The sequence below is a fragment of the Littorina saxatilis genome, linkage group LG9 (genome assembly GCF_037325665.1).
Source record: "Littorina saxatilis isolate snail1 linkage group LG9, US_GU_Lsax_2.0, whole genome shotgun sequence".
Taxonomy (NCBI): Eukaryota; Metazoa; Mollusca; class Gastropoda; order Littorinimorpha; family Littorinidae; genus Littorina; species Littorina saxatilis.
This window is the reverse complement of record NC_090253.1, coordinates 34,015,639-34,036,889: the sequence shown is the minus strand read 5'-3', so window position 1 is coordinate 34,036,889 and position 21,251 is coordinate 34,015,639. Positions and strand designations below refer to the sequence as shown.

The 21,251-nt window shown below is 40.5% G+C and overlaps 2 protein-coding genes across 3 annotated transcripts in view; both read right to left on the bottom strand.

The window, feature by feature from the left end:
* The window catches only part of LOC138975901 (uncharacterized), a 213,095-nt gene that overhangs the window by 139,617 nt on the left and 52,227 nt on the right, over nucleotides 1-21,251 (bottom strand). The gene's annotated exons all lie outside the window — the stretch shown is intronic.
* Nucleotides 7,403-19,938, bottom strand: LOC138975898 (ATP-dependent DNA helicase pif1-like). 2 transcript variants are annotated; one of them, XM_070348669.1, is made up of 6 exons: nucleotides 19,695-19,938; nucleotides 18,279-18,547; nucleotides 15,667-15,772; nucleotides 12,673-12,870; nucleotides 11,891-12,053; nucleotides 11,507-11,696 (listed from the first exon to the last, which is right to left on the bottom strand). In XM_070348669.1, exons 1-6 carry the CDS (start codon nucleotides 19,796-19,798, stop codon nucleotides 11,658-11,660), a joined length of 879 nt encoding a protein of 292 aa, XP_070204770.1. In that variant the 5' UTR covers nucleotides 19,799-19,938; the 3' UTR covers nucleotides 11,507-11,657. The 2 variants fall into 2 exon arrangements, with proteins under 2 accessions (XP_070204769.1, XP_070204770.1); XM_070348668.1 differs by having other exon boundaries at nucleotides 7,403-12,053.

The following is a 21,251-nucleotide window of genomic DNA, read 5'->3' as shown; positions in this document are numbered from 1 at the left end:
TTCCGAGAAAAGTCCAACGTTAAGGTGGTGTCTACGGACGGCCGGCCGGACAGACTAACACTGACCGATTACATAGAGTCACTTTTTCTGAAGTGACTCAAAAATTAAATAAATAACCATGAAGAAGGATGCTTCCCGCTTTAAAAAACAAAGGTGAGAGAAAAAAAAACTAAAATGCGGTAGCAGCCACCTGCATGCAACTGAGATTAAAAACAAAAAAATGAAAAATAAATAAAAAGGGTCTCCCTGTGTTTTTATTTCATTCAGTTTGTTTGGGTAGCTGCTATTGACTTTGAAACTGACACGCTGGCTAAAAAGCTGCAACATTGTGTCCTTCAACGTCAAACTGTCGTTTAACTAGCGCTCGGTATTTATTTTTACTGCCCAGTAATTATTTATTTTCCCCCGATATTCATGTGTGTCTAGCGGAAGGTCGGCAGCTACCAGTTGGTTATTTTTAGAATTGAAGATTCCCGATGCTTGCTCTTCTCTGCGCACGCGTTACCGGCGTTTTCGCCGGCGTGTCAGTTTCAAAGTCAATAGCAACAACCCAAACAAACTGAATGAAATAAAAACACGGGGAGATTTTATTTTTATTTTTTTTATAAACCTCAGTTGCATGCAGGTGTACACGGTATAGTACCTAGTAAACGCCCACCCCCCAGTTTCGACCAGTGGACTAGTAGACAAGGAAAATAAATAAAGATTATTCAGTCTGCTGTTATTGTTGTTTTTCAATTGTTTCCTTTCCTTAGACATGCTTCGGGGATTGGACAGAAAAAGGTTTCTGGAGTGGCTAGAGAATCGCAATACATTTTTGACTGGGAGGAAAAAAAAGAAACGAAAGCTTCATCTTTGGTTTAAACATAAGTTTATTTCAACAAATGTTACAATCATGACATGTATACAAAAGACACTGGTAACAGCAACAAGCTAGAAGCTTATAGTGGTGTTCCTGCATGGATATTATAACGTAAGGCGGTAACGGCTGAACAATTTGTCTAAATAAACCAAATTGGAAATCCAAAGCATCATCATTATAATCATCCTCATCTCATTAATCATCCAAAATTATCATAACATAATAAACGTTGCATAATCATTATAAAGAAAGACAGTAAGAGGAAGGAAGGAGGGGAAGAAAAGGAATAAAAAGAAGAGGGATGGGTAGGAGTTGTGCAGAAATTAAAGTTGTTGTCCGGCTTGTGGAGCATTGATTCTGGTTTGCCAAAAGCGGCCTGAACGTTCAATGAACGAGTGTACTCTTGAAAAAATGTTCCTTTTCAAATATAGAGAATACTGTCTGTCTCCATTTAGAAGGTGGGGGAGGTGAATACTGTGGTTAGGGAGGGTATGTATGGTTTCTTGACGTGCTTCGCAATAATTTGGACAATCTAATAGGAAGTGTTTTACGGTTTCGGACGGAAATTCGCAGTCACAAGTTGCATCTGTAGCAACGTGTCGTCTCACTAGATCGTTATTAAGATCACTTATATATAGCCTGAGCTTACAGTGAATTGTTTGTGATATGCGATCTCCAGAATACCAATAACACGGCAGACTTAAATCGTTTTTTGACAAAAAGTGCTTGAGGGACTTACTAAGTTTTATGTAGTCTGGTAAAGAATTCCAGAGTTGTGTTGTAGATGGGAGAAATGAGTTTTTGTATAATTCAGTGTTAAACGATGGAACTTTCCTATCTAAAGGTCAGCGCTGGCGATATGGATTATTAGTTGATATTAATGGTGGCAATATCGCAAGTAAGTAGTTTGGCACCTTACGGTGTACAATCTTGTGAAATAATATCAATTTTTGACGTTTACGCCTCTCTTAAAGTGAAATAAAGCCTGACTCGTCGTACAGTTGTTGATGGCTTGTACCGCGGACTTGTGTGAGCGTGTCTTCATCTTCAAAGCTTCATCTTTGGCGGGAAGTGATGTCTGAAGAGGTTGATTTTGTGTGTGTGTGTGTGTGTGTGTGTGTGTGTGAGAGAGAGAGAGAGAGAGAGAGAGAGAGAGAGAGAGAGAGAGAGAGAGAGAGAGAGAGAGGGGGGGGGGGAGTTTTGTGCAATAACGCATTCTTTGAACACTTCTATGACAAATGACCAAAATATCGTTTTTCTAGCTAAGAACCCGCTCCTGCCAAGGGTATAGTACCTTGTAAACGCCCACCCCCCACTTTTGGGCAAAACTGGTACATAGGGTGGGTGGGCGTATACAAGGTAGTTAACGGTAATATCATGTTAACCATCAATTTAAAAAAAAAACTCATTCTCGCCTAAAATTAATTTTTTAACTCAATTTTGATATTACAACGTACTCTTTTGCACACGAAGAAAATAAACAAAAACAAAAAAAATTAATGACAAAGAGTAAAACAACAAAAAAAGTAAGGCCTGATGGCGATTCGAACTCGACTCAATCGCGCATCAGGCGAATTCGATAACCGTTCGGCTACGGAATCAGACACCAAATTCTCGCCACTGTAATGCATTATACAAGACGCAAGCACGCTTTCGCAACAGGCCGTTATGATCGAGCATCGGTTGAAATCTTTCGCGAGCAGAAGCTCGTATTTGACCGCAATGCATCGGTGCTTAAATGACACCAATGTGTGTCCATGAGGGGCATAAATCTACGAATAATATTTGAACAAGATTTATTCGAACTTGACGGTTTTAATGGACAGTGTTGGTGAAGTTACTGACAGGTAGCGACTTTACAGGAGGGGGAGGGGTCCTCTAACTTTACAGCTCGGAGACAACCCGGTAAGGACTTACCGGTGTTTCATAAATAACACTTAGCAGTTGACGGACTTATTGAGTTTTACAGGCCAGTATATGAGTTGCAGCTTTTTCAAGAATAAATCTTGTTCAAATATTGTTTGTAGAGAGGAGCAAGCATGAGGAATCTCCTATTCTAAAAATAACCAATTCTGGTAGCTGCCGACCTTCCGCCAGACACACATTAATACCGGGGGAAAATAAATAATTACTGGGCAGTAAAAATAAATACCGGGCGGTAGTTAAACGACAGTTTGACTTTAAAGGACACAATTTTGCAGCTTTTTCAAGAATACGAGCCCTGAAGTCAGTTAGTGGAGCACACAACAAAATACGTCCACTCTCTCTCGCGTCTTTCAGAGTTCTCTCCCAGTTCTCTCTCACACCCTAGCATGTACATACATAATCAAACTTTAGCTAGAGTCACCAACATCCAATCAAAATCCTAGTAACTATTAGCAACACAACATTCTAAGATAATAAGCCATTCCATTGGTTAAAGACAAGAAGAAGGAGGGGGGAGGTAAGGGATTACGACCTTCCAACCGCAGCTTACACGCTTCTCCGTATCAAATACAAAGGAATTCACACCCTCTTAATGAGACTTTGATCTGAGCGCATCAAACATTACCACGCACGTATTATCGGCGGCTACCCCGGGTCGGCCATAACAGTTATGCAACTGACCACCTGCCAGCTGGTAACAACAGGGTTGAGAGGGCTTCTATGCCGGGGTGAATCGCGAGACAGAGACAGACAGCGTGGCGGTTCATCACAATCACCTTTGCAGGCGAAGTCCTGTCAAACGGGATTGAGAATTTTAGAGCTTATTTCTTAGCCCTATATTATCTGTTGTGGCTTCTCAAATGCCAGAACATACAGACAGACAAAAGCCGCTAGACCACATCACAAACAGAACTCTACAATACACAGGTTTTTGCCCACACACACACACAAACACACAGAGAAGCCGTATATATATGTATATCTATATCTATAAATATATAGAGATAGGTGAGAGTGTATTTTTCGCGTGGCTATAAATTGATTCGACCTTTTCACTTTGACAGTAAGAACAACTTACGGGTGCAAGGGAAGCGTTCTGGACAGCGCAGTGACATTCTAAAAATAGTAACTTAGAAACGGGAATATGGATTGAAGCCACACGAAGGAAGGGAGATAAACGCAAAACACTGGAGAAGATAAGAAAGAGTTACTTGTAATGGTGAAATGAACACAAAAACCAAAATCGGTTCAGCGCTGCGCGCTGAGAGCACGTGTTGAAATATCTCATCGATGATATTGTGTCCGGGGTGTAGCTGAATACGGTGTCCAAATTTGAAAAAGATCCACCGAGAACTTTGGCGTTGTGATGTGGTGTAGCGGCTTTGGTGTGTCAGTATGGGGGTCAGTATCGGTTCAGCGCTGCGCGCTGAGAGCACGTGTTGAAATATCGACCAGGTTGTGTCCTGTCCCGGGTGTACCTGAATATGCCCACCAAATTTGAAGCAGATCCATCGAGAACTTTGGCCGTGCATCGCGCACAAACACATACACACACACACACAGACAGACAGACAGACAGACAGACACAAGTCGTATATATATATATATATATATATATATATATATATATATATATATATATATATATATATATATGATGTTATGCTGTGCAGACCACTGACTGACCATGCCTCCGGTGAGAACTAGAGCGGTGCCTAAGCGCTTTGCAGATGCACCAGTTAGTGCCCGTGGACGACCAGCCAAGCGAGGAAGGCAGAGAGGTGCGTCCACAAGCACCACAGCTGAGGGGGCCGCAGATGCTGCACCAGCCTCCACTGTCCTGTCCGACCAACGCTTAGCAGCAGGTTTTGAGGAGGTGATGGCACAGCTTCAAGCCATGCAACAGACAAACATTCAGCTGGCGGCTCGTATGGAGGCGGTGGAGAAGGCACAGGCGGCACCCACAGCAATGGGAGGATCCCCTGCAGGAGTCGCACAGCCTGGTCCGTCCAACAGTGAACACCACCAGGACGCTGTGGTGCACAATGTGCTCAGCACTGTCCTCCGGACGGTAACAGGTGGACAAATTCAGAGCGCTTCACCCACATGCCGACAGAGATCCTGCGCCATTCCCACCCCTACCATCCGACCTGAAGTCATAGACACTGCACAGATGCTGATTGGCAAGGAGTTAAGTGCCTCATCCATTAGTCTGTACCGAAGAGCTTGGCAGCTTTTCAAGCTTTTCATAACTAAAAGTAATATCCTTTGGGAATTTCCAGTAAGCGAGCAAACTGTCCTGCTTTTTATTGCATATCTCTATCAAAAAGGCTACGCACCTGCGACAATTTCTTCCATGATTTCCGCGTTGAGTTATGTGCACAAGTTATCTCGTGTGTCTGATCCACAGGAGCTTGTATCAAATCGCCGGTCGATCATTATTTACAGTCCACTACTACGACATACTACTAGTACTATATACTACAAGGAATATAACGCAGAGTGCTCCGCACTGCCGACTCGCTCCGTTTCAAGCTTTCTACATCACTTTCTGCACCCCCTTCCCGAACGCACGAAACTCACACACAAACAAAAATGATTAAGCTTTCACTTCATGCAACAAACTCGAAATAACCATTCACCAACTTTGAGAAGTTTGTCAAGAACGGGCTCGGTGTCCACACCACTCCATGAGAGGAACCTGGAGCCTCGACAAATCGAAAGTGCAACTCGCGCCGATGTTTTCCGCTTTTCGTACGCTCTCAAGGGTGTACAACATTCTAGCGGCCTGCAATTAGTCCACTACAACTGACGAGTTACACAGCAGCCCCCAAACACGTGAAATGATACACAAAACATTCTCTTTGAGCTTAATATTGAGACTCAGCCGTTTCCTTCGGACGAATACAGAAGGTCATTTCCGCCAGCAATCGGCAGTCAAAAAGCGCGTGACGTTTCGATTGGTTAAAAAGAATAATAGAAAGCTTTTTTTGATTGGTTGTAAATAAATCGAAAGGAAAAATTATTCGTGAATGGCCATTACTTTTGATCATCAAGTTATCATCGAAGCAAGGATGAAGTTATTAACATGGCAAGTACTTATGTTAATGATTATGATGTGTGTGTGTGTGTGTGTGATCGAGTGTGAGTGTGTGTGTGTGTAGCATGGGGCAACCATATTTTTCTTTGGAATTTTTTCGAACTTTTTATATGTAACTACATTCTCCAAAGAATTGTAAAGCAGTTTAAATTTTGAAGATCAGTACATATTTGATTTTTTTTAAAATTGCGATTTTAGGGCTGCTGAAAAATTCTGCTGAAAAAATGACCGGCACCCTTTACAACCTGTCCTGCACACAATTTCAGCTAAATCCTGTTGTAATTGATTTAAAGGGCTTTCTTGTCATAAATACTATACAACAGAAATACAAACAAGTACACAAACAAAAATCAGGTATTTTTACATGATTTAGTAAAGTTTTGATTTCTATTGCCATGAGTTATCTTTTTTAATGTAAGTCTCCATTTGGCTTAAATAATCTTAATTTGTAATGTTGTTTCATTTTTTAATTGTATGAAGATATGTTGAGGCGTGTGCTAAGTTAAAACATCTAGGCTATTTCATTTTTCAAATAATGAAGATTTCTATGTCTAAGTGTTTTATAATTACACATTAATTAACATGCTTTCATTTGGAATTTCGAGGTTGTCATCGTGGATTGACGCCCGACCAAAGTTAACCCTTAGGCTGGTTGTCGCGACATATGTCGCGCTACTTTACGTATACTGTCACCTGGTTGTCACGACATATGTCGCGCTACTGGCTCAGTCTGTTTGGTCGGTTCCGATTACCTCCCATGGATGCAAAAACCTATATGACTGTTTTTTGTTATTTTTCTCTCTGTTAATTCACCAGTGGCTATGTAACATGTGTTACAGAATTGCACCAGTGTAAGGGTTAATTGAAGCCCGACGGAGCGATTATGTTGAAATTCAATCTGACGACGATCTCTTTCCTGCTTTCATGTGATGGTAAACAGACAGAATTGGTTCTGTTCTGTTCACACACTACTTTCAGTCCACCTACCTGCAACTGCAAGGGTCAAGTCCCAAGAAATATGTATCTGTATTCCTATCTTATCACTCTGCTCCTCTTTTGTTTTCTTTCACATACATTTTCCCTTCTTTTTCGACGGGTTTCTGGACAGCTAACTCAAAACACATTCTTTTCATCACAAAAGCGATCTTTGGAATTGACTGATGTAGTCCAGAAGAATTCATGCATCAACTTAAGGCACGTATTCGACGTCATCACTTTGCATACCTTATGGTCTCGGTATTTCGCTGGCCTTCATATAGTTGAGGCTGTATCAATGCGCCTCGCCAGCAGGTAGCTAATGGCTTTTTTAGCAAGTGGCTATCGACAAATAGTGACCGGTAATTTTGAATGAGTTGTGGCATATATTCTGATCAATCACAGGATCTGTTTTATTAAAACGCAAACTTGATTGAATTACAATCTTCTTTAATACTTTACCACAAAGTTAATTATATTTGTTCCAATTAAAACACAAAACACAATTCGTCCAACCATTCATTTAGACAAGACACATGTAATGTTGTTTCTGTAGCTGAATTTAATTTTTGCTTCAGCAAAGGAAATGAATTTTAGAATATTTCGAATAACAAACTAACAAAATAAAACATTTCTTATCAAAGCAAGGCAGATAATCCTTTCACACAATGTAACTTCACCACTTACTACTTGCATATTTCCTAACATTCTAGAACGCCTGGAGCAATTTTTTGATTAATGCTTTTGTGAACAAGAAACAATTAACAAGTGGTTCTATCCCATCCCCCCCCCCCCCCCCCCCCATACAGACCATAAAATAATGCAGCATAGTCCCTACACTGTAGAGACCTCATGTTATTTCAACATAACAATAACAATAAAAACACTTTATTGTCCATTAAAATGTTACATAAAAATGGAAAATGTTCTTACTGTTAACAAATAAACAAGATTAATAAATGGTCTTTATCAATATCATCATTAACAGCTATTGTTTTTGCAGCGTAACAATAGCTAGGTTCCAATATTTAGACGAGTCAAAGATGAGTCACATTATACTTGTTCGAGTCTAAATATATATTAGACCTTATTGTTATGTTGGAAACACAATAGCGTTTATATTGCTATTCTGCCATTGTATTCTGTGTTGAAAACATGTTTTTGTCAGCAACAACTACCAGAATGGACCATGTTGCCTTTTGTGGACAACAACATGTGCATGTATCCACGGAAATCACTGAACATTGAAACACTCATGGACATGTATCATGGAGAAGACAAGAGAAGCTCTGAATGTTTGGCATTATAAGTCAATATGCCTGGTTTCATGCTTGCTTACTTATTATCTATTAATTGTTCAAAAGTCTGACTTTTGCAAGGTTTGTTCTTGTTAAAGAACTAGATTTTTTTTCCATCTGCTCTTTTTTTTCATTTCCTTTATATACACATAAACATAGTATAGCATACATCATACACCGAGTAAAGCGCATACACACGTACATACCTAGACAAGACACAGACATAGACAGTAGGGTGGGTTGTTGAAAAGACAGGGGATATGGAAGGGGGGGGGGGGGTAACTGAGGTTTTTTAGAATGTGAAAAGGATATTGAGCAATTTCCTGCGGAATATGGCCCATTATGATTGCAGTAGGGCTGTTTGAGCCAACCCTATCACAACCCCCGAATCCCCCACGTGCCTACCAGAATAGCAATATATAAACATACCTATTATTAAGTACAAAACTTAAAAATATTACATAATAATTGAAAAATTCTGAATTCAATATGGTACACATGTAACAGAGCAAAAATCACTAAGAACATCTAGCATGAATACAAATTAAAAATAAAAATGATCATACAGTTAACTGCAAAATCATAAGAACATTATAATTAGAAGTAGTGTTGACGGAGCAAATGAAGGGGGATAGGAAATTGTAGATAATATACCCTTGGAAACATCTAAATAGCAATTCACATGGTAGTAAGTACAGCAGATTATAACAAACAATCCTCGATTTCAAATTGTTCAACTAGCACAGAAAAGAAGCTGCACACAGCCAAAATTCATAATCAGCAGTTCAGGGATGTCGTTAGGCATCGGACATCGGACAGACCGATTCAGAGGCTCAAATGTCTGATTCACAGCCGCATGGCGGTCACATGTCCTATCTTTTTGAACTGAGCGCTGACATTGTCCGATAAGAACTCAATTCCTTCGGACAGCGCGATAGTCGTTAATGTTCCTTTCAAGATACACATTTTCAAAAAGCGACCAAGCACTCTCGCGTACAGGTGCACTAAAGTTGTGCAATGCGGATGTTGCGTTTGGGCGACACCTTTCTGCAGCACATTAAAGTTAGGAGTATGGAAGACAACTCCAACTGACTTAGTCTTGCGTCTGCTTTTGCTTCAGTTCGAGACATTTTGACGAAGCGCACTTAGTTATGCCACCAAAAAATAGAAATAAAACCTGCCAAAGTTCAACAAAAGCTGAACACGTTTGGCTATTCAACGGCATCCTGTGCTACATTAGGGTCAAAAACAGGGGGTAACACGGCGAGCGTCATTCTTGAAAATGAAACAATTCTGATGTCCTATTGAAATTTCTGAAAGCGGTCAAATGTCCTATTGATGCTGAAGAGCTAGGAAATTTGTCCTATAGGGATGAATATGTAGCAACATCCCTGGCAGTCTACCACGACCAATGAAAATTGACGCTCTCATTAACTTGATTAAGACTAAGTACAATTTTTCACGCAACTCAAAAGTTATGAAATATTCTCTTAATTTCTCTCAAACGTTGTTGCTGTTCATTATTAAGATTATTTAGCTTTTTTCACCTGCACAAAAAGGTGTTTACTTCACTGTAAGCAAGTTAATTTTCTTGAGACAAAAGTTAGTCGCCAAGTGAAATTTTGTAACGCTCCTTTCTTAAGTTCTGACAACATTTTGTGCCCGACTCCAAATGGGTTTTCAGTTTGTAGTTTATCAACCTTGAGTATGCATCACTTTTGTCACCCCTCTGTTAATAGCATGCAATACCAAATATAATGTAAAATGATGACATTTCTTAATAAGTGACACTACAAAGGGGAACATCAAATATGTACTGTACAAACAATTTCAAATACTCTGAGCAAGCTTTTTTGTGATGCAGAGTATTGAACACTCACATCTAAAACCATCAGAGATATTCTCAATATCTATATTTTCAATTTTCATTCAAAATATTTTTGCAGCACAGTTCGATCATCATGCAATGCAAATATTTTATGCATTGTATGCATGTAGTTATGACTTCATCACCTTCAAAGTGTCTTTGCACTTCAGTTATAGTATCACTCATTTGCACTATAGACTTTAACAGATCTGAAAGACAAAGTTATATAGAACAGTTTCAAGTCCAGATATATATCTAAGCTCTTGAATTGGGGCTACACCTGAAAGAAACGGAGCAAGCTTGACATACTACAGGATGCCTGCAGTATCACAGTTTTTGCAGTACCATTTTGCCCCTTGTTCGCAGTAATGTGACCAGTCTGTGCTTTTCCCCATACCAGCACATTTTCTGTGAAACCATGCACGACAAGAATCACAAGTGATCCAGTGCTGTCGTTTCTTGTACTGGCCCTTGCACAGATGACACTTTGAGGGACTTGATGAAGGCATAACTGTTTGAATCCCTGAACCTATGTCGATTGCACTCTCACTCTCAGTTCCGGATGTACTTGGCATGGAAGGACCAGCACATGCCATACCTTCAGCTACAGGTTGAGTGCAAAAGTCCTTCAGCTGTTGCATGAGATCGTCTTTCTTCATTCGCATTGATGATCTAACTTTGTAGAAATCACAAATTGTGACCAATTGATTCTTGGTAAAGTGGTCGCAGCTGCCATCTGACTGCAACACTGCCTGCAGTCGATGCAGAAAGACAATCTTCCCATGGGAAGCATCCTCATCAAAGTAATAATATGATAGTTGCGCTTCTTGCTTTGTTTTCATTTTCTTTATTTTTATTTGAATTCTGTGTGCAGCTTCTTTTTGCACCTGCAGCTGATGTAAGAAATCTTTTCGAAATTGGTTATTCAAAATGTTTAAAGAAATGTGTACAATGTCCCTGAACAGCCCTGTGAGACATTCAACTCTGTCAACCACCCTCTTCAAGACACCTTCTATGGAGTTTTCATTATCTCCAAGTCTTGAAGATGGTGGGGCAGAAAAAATGTGTGTCCACAGACTGAACAGGTGTACATCATCAATCACTTTGTCAACTACAAAATGATAGAGGAGCTTCCCATGGTCATGAAGATTGTCTTCCGTTTGCAAGGACAAAATGGTTAAAACAAGACACTCAAAAAACACATACACAGTGTCGGTGACATGCGTCAGGCTCTGCCTCACATTCTGATTCTGCTTGCGTGCAGTTTCGGACAAACTATCTAAATCTGACGTCAGAGCTGATGCCTCGGATTCAGTAAGACTTGCTTGTCCAAGGAGATCAGCGTCACAAAGTGCCTGCTCAGCTGCTTCACCTTTCTTAAATATATTATTCATGAGAGCTTTCCGCTTCCTTTCGCGCAGTTTCGCAATACAATATCCGGCTACGTGGCGCACCTTGGCCCTGCAGTCTGGTGCATCGGAGAGGTCTGGTTGTAGTCTGATGTTCGACTTCTCTGCAGTGCCAGGAACGTTTGGTTGTCTTCTTCTGGCTTCTTGGTGGACGACGAGTTGTCGGACTTTCAACACCAGTGCGTGAGCAACCAAGAAGTTCGCATCGGTAACAGCAGCTTCACAACCAAACAAGGAACGGCAGAGGACAACGTATTGCCTGGAAGAAAGAAAAGCATGACACTCTGAATAAAATATGGTTATCAGTCTGCTGTCAACTTTCTCTGCGGATGAGAGGGCCAGAATCTTTCGCAGCATGAAGCCATAGACTTTCCTGAGGAACTCATCAACCAGTACAGGTGTCATAAGCAGCTGTTTAGCAGCTTGGGAAACTGATTTTTGTTGTGGCGTCACCTGTTTATTTGTGAGATCCACAAGAACTGCCTTGAACTCCAGTGGAGTGCAGTCCAGATCAACATCTGGGTCGTCGTCTAGGGGTTCCTGATCCATCCCTTCCAGTGGAACGTCTTCTTCACGTGGCTCATTGGCTGTGTCCTCAGCATATGTAGTTTGGAACCTGAAAGACACGAGAAAAATATATACTCGACCTGATCAAGCCTTTTTGAATACCCCGATTTAATATAAGTACACACCTGTCATTAACAGCAAAAATTAATATGGTTTTATGTGATCATTATCATTGTTTTATGATTGCTTTATGAATACAAATTTGGTTGCAAGAAAAAATGTTTGCTGTCTTTTGCTGGAGAGCATACTGGGTGGTGCCATAAGTAATGCATATTGGAAGACGTAAATTTAGAGTGGTCCATTTTGATCGTCCAAAAGAAACAGTAAGAAAAAGTTTATTTGCCTCAAACCTTTGGACTTCTGGTATTTTGTTGATTGTCCTTTGCTCATTATAACTGAATCTTATTTGCAAGAAAGCAACACATACATATTATTCAACTGAGAGATAACTCCTGGGACAAAAAGGTCACATCCTATGTGACATTTTGTGACACTCTGTTGTTTAGTTCCAACGAAGCTAAGTTTCACGCTACACTTTTAATTTCAGAGTGTAGTTTATCAACCTGGAGTATGCATCACTAATTTATCAACCCTCTGTACAAGAGTAGCATGATGATTGATGATAAAAATGTTTATGAGTGGCAACAGAGACAAGATAATGAACTTACCTTTTGTGCCTGCAACAGGTCAAATTTTCGTTGACTTCAGCGGAACCAACTTTGTAGTAGTCATGCACGGTAGAAGGTTGAGGAAGAACTTTTCTTGTGTCAAAGTTCACCACTCGCAAGCCTTCAATGCTTCTTGCTCGACCCAAGGCAACTCCAATTTGGCCAGGTTGGAAGACTTCTTCACAGTCAATCTCCACCCTTGAATGAAGAAACCAATCTTCTAGTTCTATTTATCACACAATCAAACATTTTTATTTACGATTTAAATGCGGTATGTTTGAATTGTTTGCTCCAATCACAAAAGTAGATCCCACAAAGTCTAGCTCCTAAACATGTATGTTGGGTAATAACATTTTTGTTGCTGGGTAAGTTGCCGAAAATGATTCCCCCCTCTGCTTCTTTCTCTTTGTAAACTTAAATTGTAGGGCTAGTTATTTTTCAGTAACTTACCCAACAACCAAAATCACAACGGGTCGGAATCCTTGATAGCTCATGGGTAGAGAATGTACACATTGTGGATCTACTTTTTGCGACTCAAAAGTTCAGAACACTCTAATGTACAAAATATACATTTCTGGAGCAAACAATACAACCATACAGCAACTACAGGCTTGAACATATGAATCTCAATATGAATTCCATGAGTTTGGTTGTTTTCTGAATTCAGATCTGCCGTGCACAATCATTTATAGCTAGCACGATTCCAAGGCAAGTAACTCTCATGTTTTGTCAAGCAATACGAGTAGTTCCCCTTTCAGATTTTAGCTGCATCGACAAGAGACTGCAATCCGACGGTAAGTTTTCAACAATATTTCATTTTATAAACAGATCACACCCAATCAAATGCAAACATCTAATCAATGTAAAGAACATGCAGCAGTTTCATACCCTATTTTGCCCCAGAAAACTGAATTTCATACAGTTTTTAACATTTGAACATGGGTGTAAAACTTCGTCTGCTAGTCACATTCGAGGAAAGAACATTTCCTGAGCGATACCAAAACATGAACAGAACACACACTATCTGACTTTACCGCCACAGCAGAATAACAACATAACTGTGTAATTGATTTTAGTCAAGAACAGGAAATATCAAAACTAATGGTCTCAGTTCGCGGTCATGAAAAACATCGCATTTTTCATGATCCGCTAACTTCGACGATTATTTTTAATAATCACTGAGACTTGGCATGTAACCTCTACATAACTAGCCATACAGGTTTACAGAGAGAAAGAAGCAGAGGGGAAAAAAAAGAGAATAATACATGGTTTGCTGTGTCGTACCAGATTTGTTTAGTTAAAAAAAAAAATATATTGACCTGCAAGCGAAAGCACACAATTTTTGTAGGCCATGCAGTTAACTCTTTCAACACGTCCACCCTATGACATGACTATACACTCAGAACGCATGCGCCAAAGCATATAAATAGCCTGCTGACAACCAAAATTGGGACATTTTGAAAAAAATATTGTATTTTGAAAAAAATATTGTAAAAAAACTAGTACATGTGGGGATTTACTTTTTGCACACAATTAAAGAAAGATTTTTCATTGTTTCAGAAATGTACTTTGTATTTGTCAAAAGGCTTGTTGTGTTTGTGTGGTATGCTATTGAAAATGTCAATAAATAGCCTGCTGACAACCAAAATTTGAAAATTTTGAAAAAAATATTGTATTTTGAAAAAAATATTGTAAAAAAACTAGTACATGTGGAGACTTACTTTTTGCACACAATTAAAGAAAGATCTTTCATTGTTTCAGAAATGTACTTTGTATTTGTCAAAAGGCTTGTTGTGTTTGTGTGGTATGCTATTGAAAATGTCAACAATTTAAATAAAAAAAAGTCCAGAGGCACCACATAAATACTACAGACATGTTTGAAAATATGCACAAAATGTTGTTAGTGAATACTCAAAAAAGAATTTACTAACCTGAATGATACAATGAGATGACTGGGTGATGACTATGATGAATATATCCATGTAGAAGAAAAGAAACACTTGCTGTCACAGTATTTACAGTGCCACAGAGCACAGCTCAACGCAAAACGCCACACCACATTCCAGGCACCAGAATCGAGTCCCATTGCGTTGGGTTTTATCCATAGAAGAAAAGAAACACTTGCTGTCACAGTATTTACAGTTTTTGTATAAATGACTTGTTTAGAACTCGGATTATGCACGGAGAACATCCTTCTTTGTGTGCCACACTTCGAAGCACGGATCAACACAAAGCGCCACAGCCATGTGGCCACAGCCGGAACATTCCCGGCACCAGAATCGCGTCCGTCCGCTTGCATTGGGTTTTGGCCAAAGTAGCATTGACACCTCGAGCTCTTGATTTGGCTAACTCATTCACCCTCATCACTCACTTATCCATCTATCACAACACCACTGTTTCATGCACACACAGTCACTACCTTCCTTCTGCACGCCGCTTCGCTTCGCAACAACACTGACAACTCGCGACATTTTGGAATCCTAAATATGAAACTAAGGCATGGGTTGGTCCCGTCAATGACCTGTAGTATCCAAACTAACCAATGAAATCAACTGTTCTGGGAGTTATTTGTCGCGTATGGTAATGCAGCCGACCTCTGAACCTATGACGTGGGTTTTCGTATGGAAAATCCCCAGCGTGGTATTTTCCACTTCCAACGCTACTATTAAGGCGGTGTGAGGCGAAGCGACTCACGCACCTTACGCACGGATTCTGGCGGCGTGCTGACAACGGCATGATCAGTGAACGCTTGTATTCGGGCGGCGCGTCGCGAAAAAGTTAAAAAAAAGCAATTGCAGAAAATAACCTATTAGTCATATGTGTATGTTGAGATCATGGGAGTTTGTGAAACATAGGTGCTCAGTTTTAACTGGTTGACCACATATTGTTATTGTTTGGCTCTCTGGAACCGGGCATCACTAAAGCGGGATGCAAGTCTCAAACACTTGCAAATCCTGGTAGAGTTATTTCCAAACATTGTCTATTGCAAGCTACCTTTCAAGTGTCAGTCCTTGAGCTTTGTGGATGGTCAGTGCGAAGCTAGGAACTAGTGGAAACTGATGCCTCACAGCAATGTCCTTCTTCTGTCGAGGATCATGGACTACAAACAAAATGAAAGTACAATCTTATCAATACATCTATACATATCAGGGATGGCCAAATCTCGAAATTTTAACTCACCAAACGGGTGAGTAACTTACAAGAAAGTTACTTACTTATGCCTTTGACCTCGTCCTGGGCATAGACTGCCAACAAGAGTTTGCACACACACCGGCTGTGAATACATAGCACACACACATGCTCCGAGTCTATGACCGACCGCCCTGAAATTTCTTATCGCTAATACCTGGTCTCATGTCATCAGCACACACACCGGCTGTGACTCCATAGCACACACACATGCTCTGAGTCTATGACCGACCGCCCTGAAATTTCTTTTCGCTATACCTTGTCTCATGTCATCAGCACGTACACACACCGGCTGTGACTCCATAGCACACACACATGCTCTGAGTCTATGACCGACCGCCCTGAAATTTCTTTTCGCTATACCTTGTCTCATGTCATCAGCACGTACACACACCGGCTGTGACTCCATAGCACACACACATGCTCTGAGTCTATGACCGACCGCCCTGAAATTTCTTTTCGCTATACCTTGTCTCATGTCATCAGCACGTTCACACAAAGGCTGTGACTCCATAGCTCACACACATGCTCTGAGTCTATGACCGACCGCCCTGAAATTTCTTTTCGCTATACCTTGTCTCATGTCATCAGCACGTACACACACCGGCTGTGACTCCATAGCACACACACATGCTCTGAGTCTATGACCGACCGCCCTGAAATTTCTTATCGCTAATACCTGGTCTCATGTCATCAGCACACACAAAGGCTGTGACTCCATAGCACACAGAAATGCTCCGAGTCTATGACCGACCGCCCTCAACAAAATCAACAACTCAGTCGAGTGACTGATCATATGGTCGGCAGCCTCAAAAAAATTTGTTATCTTCCAGCCTCCGACCCCCTTCCTTGCACATGCATTGCTGAAATCCAAAGTGATTATCCACAAGACCATCCCTGACTCAGCGAACTCGCTAAGTCTTCGCACAAACGAATGACCGTACACCATGATATTTCCACACTTGCAGGATGACCCAGATTTCGCTGATCTAGCCATTGTTTTCGGAACGAAGACCTGGAGTTATGCTCAGCGCTAACTACACTGATCAACCACAGTTTTTCCCAAACAAATTGTGTCAGTGTGCACCCCTGCACCTTACGAGGTATAACTTGACCACATAAAAACATCAAATTCAGTACTTATTCCTTCGAACCAAGTCGAATCTCCCCTTCGATGAAAAAACTTGTCAGTGTTGTAGCGTCCCTTTTGAGAAGTGGCCTTGACCCTTGATAGCGAATCTATCATGACAAGAAAGGTGGACTAGGCCAGTGGACTCAAAATAAAGTGGGATCGGTCTTGGGACCTGTCACTAAACTCCTCAACTTAAATTTCATTTGTATTTTTGAACAAAATATGACATTTTACTCAGATCTTGACAGTCACTGTTCACCTCGACTGCTAGCGCGGTCTTGGAAGAACACTGACTGTCTCGATCTGTGTAAAATGTCATATTTTGGTAAAATATTCAAATAACGTGTAGTAAAGTCTAAAAAAGGATGAAGTCTTACATCAGGAAGCCTTTAAAGTTTGTATGTGTGCTGTACGTTGTACAGTAAGCTATAAGGCTGATTGTATGTGTGCTGTACGTAGTACAGTAAGCTATAAGGCTGACTGTATGTGTGCTGTACGTAGTACAGTAAGCTATAAGGCTGATTTTGCAGATTCTTTTTTCATAACCTCTCAAAATTCACATCTATTTTAAGACTCCCTCCTGTTCCAATACCTGTTTTTCTGAAAATGTTGAACATTTTAGAAGTCAGGTTCCATTTTGAAGATAAATCAGAGTACATTGTGTAATAATTAACAATATCAAATATTCCATCCACATAAACAATGTGAGATGAATGGTGGTTTCTTGCCCGACCAGCGTTTTAGCCTGTTTGAGGGAAGCATATTGTTGTTTGTTTCATCTTTATGAACTGAGGATGGTTGTTTTTTTAAATTTTACCCAGATTGTTTTACAGTAGATTTTAGACCCCTCAATCTAAAACTTATTCCTCCATTTTAAGACCATGATTTCTCTTTAACCCTTACACTGGTGCAATTCTGTAACACATGTTACATAGCCACTGGTGAATTAACAGAGAAAAAGAACAAAAAACGGTCATATAGGTTTTCGCATCCATGGAAGGTAATCGGAACCGACCAAACAGACTGAGCCAGTAGCGCGACATATGTCGTGACAACCAGGTGACAGTATACGTAAAGTAGCGCGACATATGTCGCGACAACCAGCCTAAGGGTTAATAATCTCTGTATATTTACCCTTCCTCTTTTCTTAAGACCTATAAATTGTGTCAGATTTTGAATTGTCTCAAAAAATTGGGGTGGCGGGTGCCCACTGTAAATGAAAATGATGACAAAATAAAATGTAAACTCAGTAAAAATTCAGGTAAACAAAAAAACACAGGCATACCTGAGAAAGCAATACGGCTCAACTCCACTGTCATGTTGGTCTTCTCGAAGTGGACAACCACTTTGTCATGGTGGAGGTCCACAACATGGCCAAGACTGCCGTTGACTAACTGGTCGCTTATGTTGCGGATCAGCATAACTGGACAATCTTTTTTCAGCCACAGGATCTTTGGGGCACGGGTGTTTTTCAAAGACCTTACATCTCCTTCATCAGTCGCGTGGAATTCCTGCAGCTGGCCAGGCATACCCAAAAGCTTCTGCCTGTTGTATCTAAAAACACAATTATATAACAAAACTTCAGATTTTTTAAAAGTAAATAAAAGACAACTATCATTGTCATCATTTTCACGAGTTTTCATTCACAAACACCTGGGAAATAAATCTCATGTTTCCCATGCAATAACTCGAGGTGGTGAATGGGTTTGAGCTTTCAGGTGAAACGTGGATTGTCAAAGTAAAAGCCAATCAGGCTGATTGTTTGATGTGTGGAACCATCGCGGCTTTGGATTTGTGTTTCCAAGGACAACGATTGTAAGCATTCACTCTCAAAGACCCAATCAATGTTGATAATTACCGCGGTGACTCATGGTCAATTTGCAACTTATCTCTGTGATCGCAAAATCCACAACGAAAAGTCAAAAACACTTAAAAGAAAAAAAAAAATGCTCAACACTTACTGAACTCACAGGTATGATCGCAGCTCTGTACATTTTCAGACTGGAAGAAAAGCGTCAACAAGCTACGTTTGACGTCACATACAAGTTTGACGTGTTATCTCGTGCTACTGTGACGATGCTTTGTGGCCCGGAGTTGGATTCTAAAAATTCGTCTCCCTGTGTGTTTTTGTGCATTTTGTTGCACAACCAAAATGATGACAAAAACGATGTTTAGTGGCTTGTTGTCAGACCAGCATTTTGTTGTTGGTCCTCGGGGAGCATATTGCCTTTTGTCTCATGTTTATCAACCGCGGCCTTCGGCCTTGGTCGATAAAGATGAAACAAAAGACGATATGGTCCCCTTGGACCAACAAAAAAGCTGGTCTGTCAACAAGCCACCAAACATCTTATAATATCCTACATATGTGAGAGAGACACTCGTGAGATAATAATCGTTCAAATCACACATGTAAATGAGGTCATGTCAAGCAAGTCTTGCAGGGACCTGTTTTTCAACTGCTTATGATGCCAAAGTCACCGAAAAACCTAGGTGTCACAATATTACTTTGAATCACCACTTCCTTACTACACAATCAACTCAAACTCTTTTCTATGCCTTTGTAATATAAAAACTAAACTACAACACATTTACCCTTTAAGTTTCCTAATTTACAAACAAAAAGTGTACTGAATCGTTAACTATTGTTAAAGAGGATTTTTACTGTAACAGACAGCATATTAAATCCATGCATTCACTGTACCTTTCCACCTGGAAATTTGTAGGGAACAGCTTGGTTGCTGTCTCAGGCTCGGGAAGCTCTCTTGATAGCTGATACATGAAGTCAGCTACACGCAGAGACATCATTCTTTCCCTGGCTTATTTCGTGCACTGCCTCCACGAGACCCTCCTCCCTTTGTCGAAGAACTTTTCTGAGAATAATTTTGTGTGGTACACATGAGTTGAAAATTTTTGACTGGAAACAAAAATCCCCATTGTCGTCAAAAAGTGGGTCAGGCACTGGGGGCAGCTGGTAAAAATCACCAACACACACGACTTGCACCCCCCCGAAGAAGTTTTCAACACCGCGAACGATCCTGCAAACTTCTTCAGCTTGGGCAAACATCCTCGAACTTAAGAGGGAAATTTCATCGATGAAGAGTACATCAGCCGTTGTAATTCGTGCTCGTGTGGTGATGTACCGTTCATCAGTGAGCAACGTGTGTGCTGTCTCTCTCACACTGTGTCGGCCATCCGCGATTCCTGACCAGCGGTGTAGAGTCATGGCTCCCACTGGTAGGCTCTGGCAAGCGATGCCAGTTGTTGCTGTCACTGCAACTTTTCGCCCGGATAACCGAAGACTGTGGCATAATTCTGCAACGAGTGTTGTTTTCCCAGTGCCTGTCAAACACACAAATAATTAAAGAGAATCGCAAGTACATTTTATAAGATCATGATTTTGGGGGTCAATTTCATAAAACCACTTGTAAATACTGTACTAATAATCAAAAACATTTTCAAAATTGATATACCTGTTAAACCTGTGATAAATATGTATATAATAAATATGTTTAAAATCAAAGAATTCACTCTTTTCTGAATGTGTGAGTTCTGTCGCGTGTTTCTTTCAGGCGAGATATTCTTTCGGCTAGCCACTCGCGAAGCTAGGAGGTGAGATTGTCTATGAAACGGTTTTGTGGCTAGCTACACAAGAATTAAACACCATTGGTTGATTCCGAAAAGGTCGTCTGCACTGGTCGGTAAAAAACCATGGACAGCCAATTGGATGGGCAGCTGAGTGGCCGCCATATTTTCTCGCCAAGCGAGCAAGCCTAAAGCTACCTAGCGTTTGAGGCGAGAATTCTAGCGTCACTCGCGGTGAGATGTCCCCAAGAAACGGTACTTTCTCGCCCCACTCGCCTTTAAGAAACAGACTGGTGAGGTCTGTCTAAACTTGAAGTTAATTCATGACTCTTTGAATGTTTTAGAGAATAAATCACTTGTACTTGAACTCAACCACAGAAATAAAAAAAATTCTCTGGGCAAATTAATTTTGCATTTACAATTTCAATACAATGCACACATAATTTAGTTGACATAAAAAGCTACAACTTTCACCTTCCCGCACAGCTAGTTTATAAAAACAAGCAAACAACAATAAAACGCATTAAAACACATTTTTCCATGCAACAGTCTACAATATAATCTTTAAATCTAATAACAAACAAACAAACAAACAAAAACAAGTGACTGATGTCACCCAAAAACTAGCTGACTTGTCTTGATTCTTGAACTAACCACCACTACAACCCTCCAGTCA

Coding starts and splice junctions, on each gene's coding strand:
- LOC138975898 (XM_070348668.1), bottom strand. CDS start 19,798: ATGATGTCTCTGCGTGTAGCTGACTTCATGTATCAGCTATCAAGAGAG. Junction 18,548..19,694: donor ACAAATTTCCAGGTGGAAAG/GTACAGTGAATG, acceptor TTGTGTTTTTAG/ATACAACAGGCAGAAGCTTT. Junction 12,054..12,672: donor ACCTGTTGCAGGCACAAAAG/GTAAGTTCATTA, acceptor CGTGTCTTTCAG/GTTCCAAACTACATATGCTG.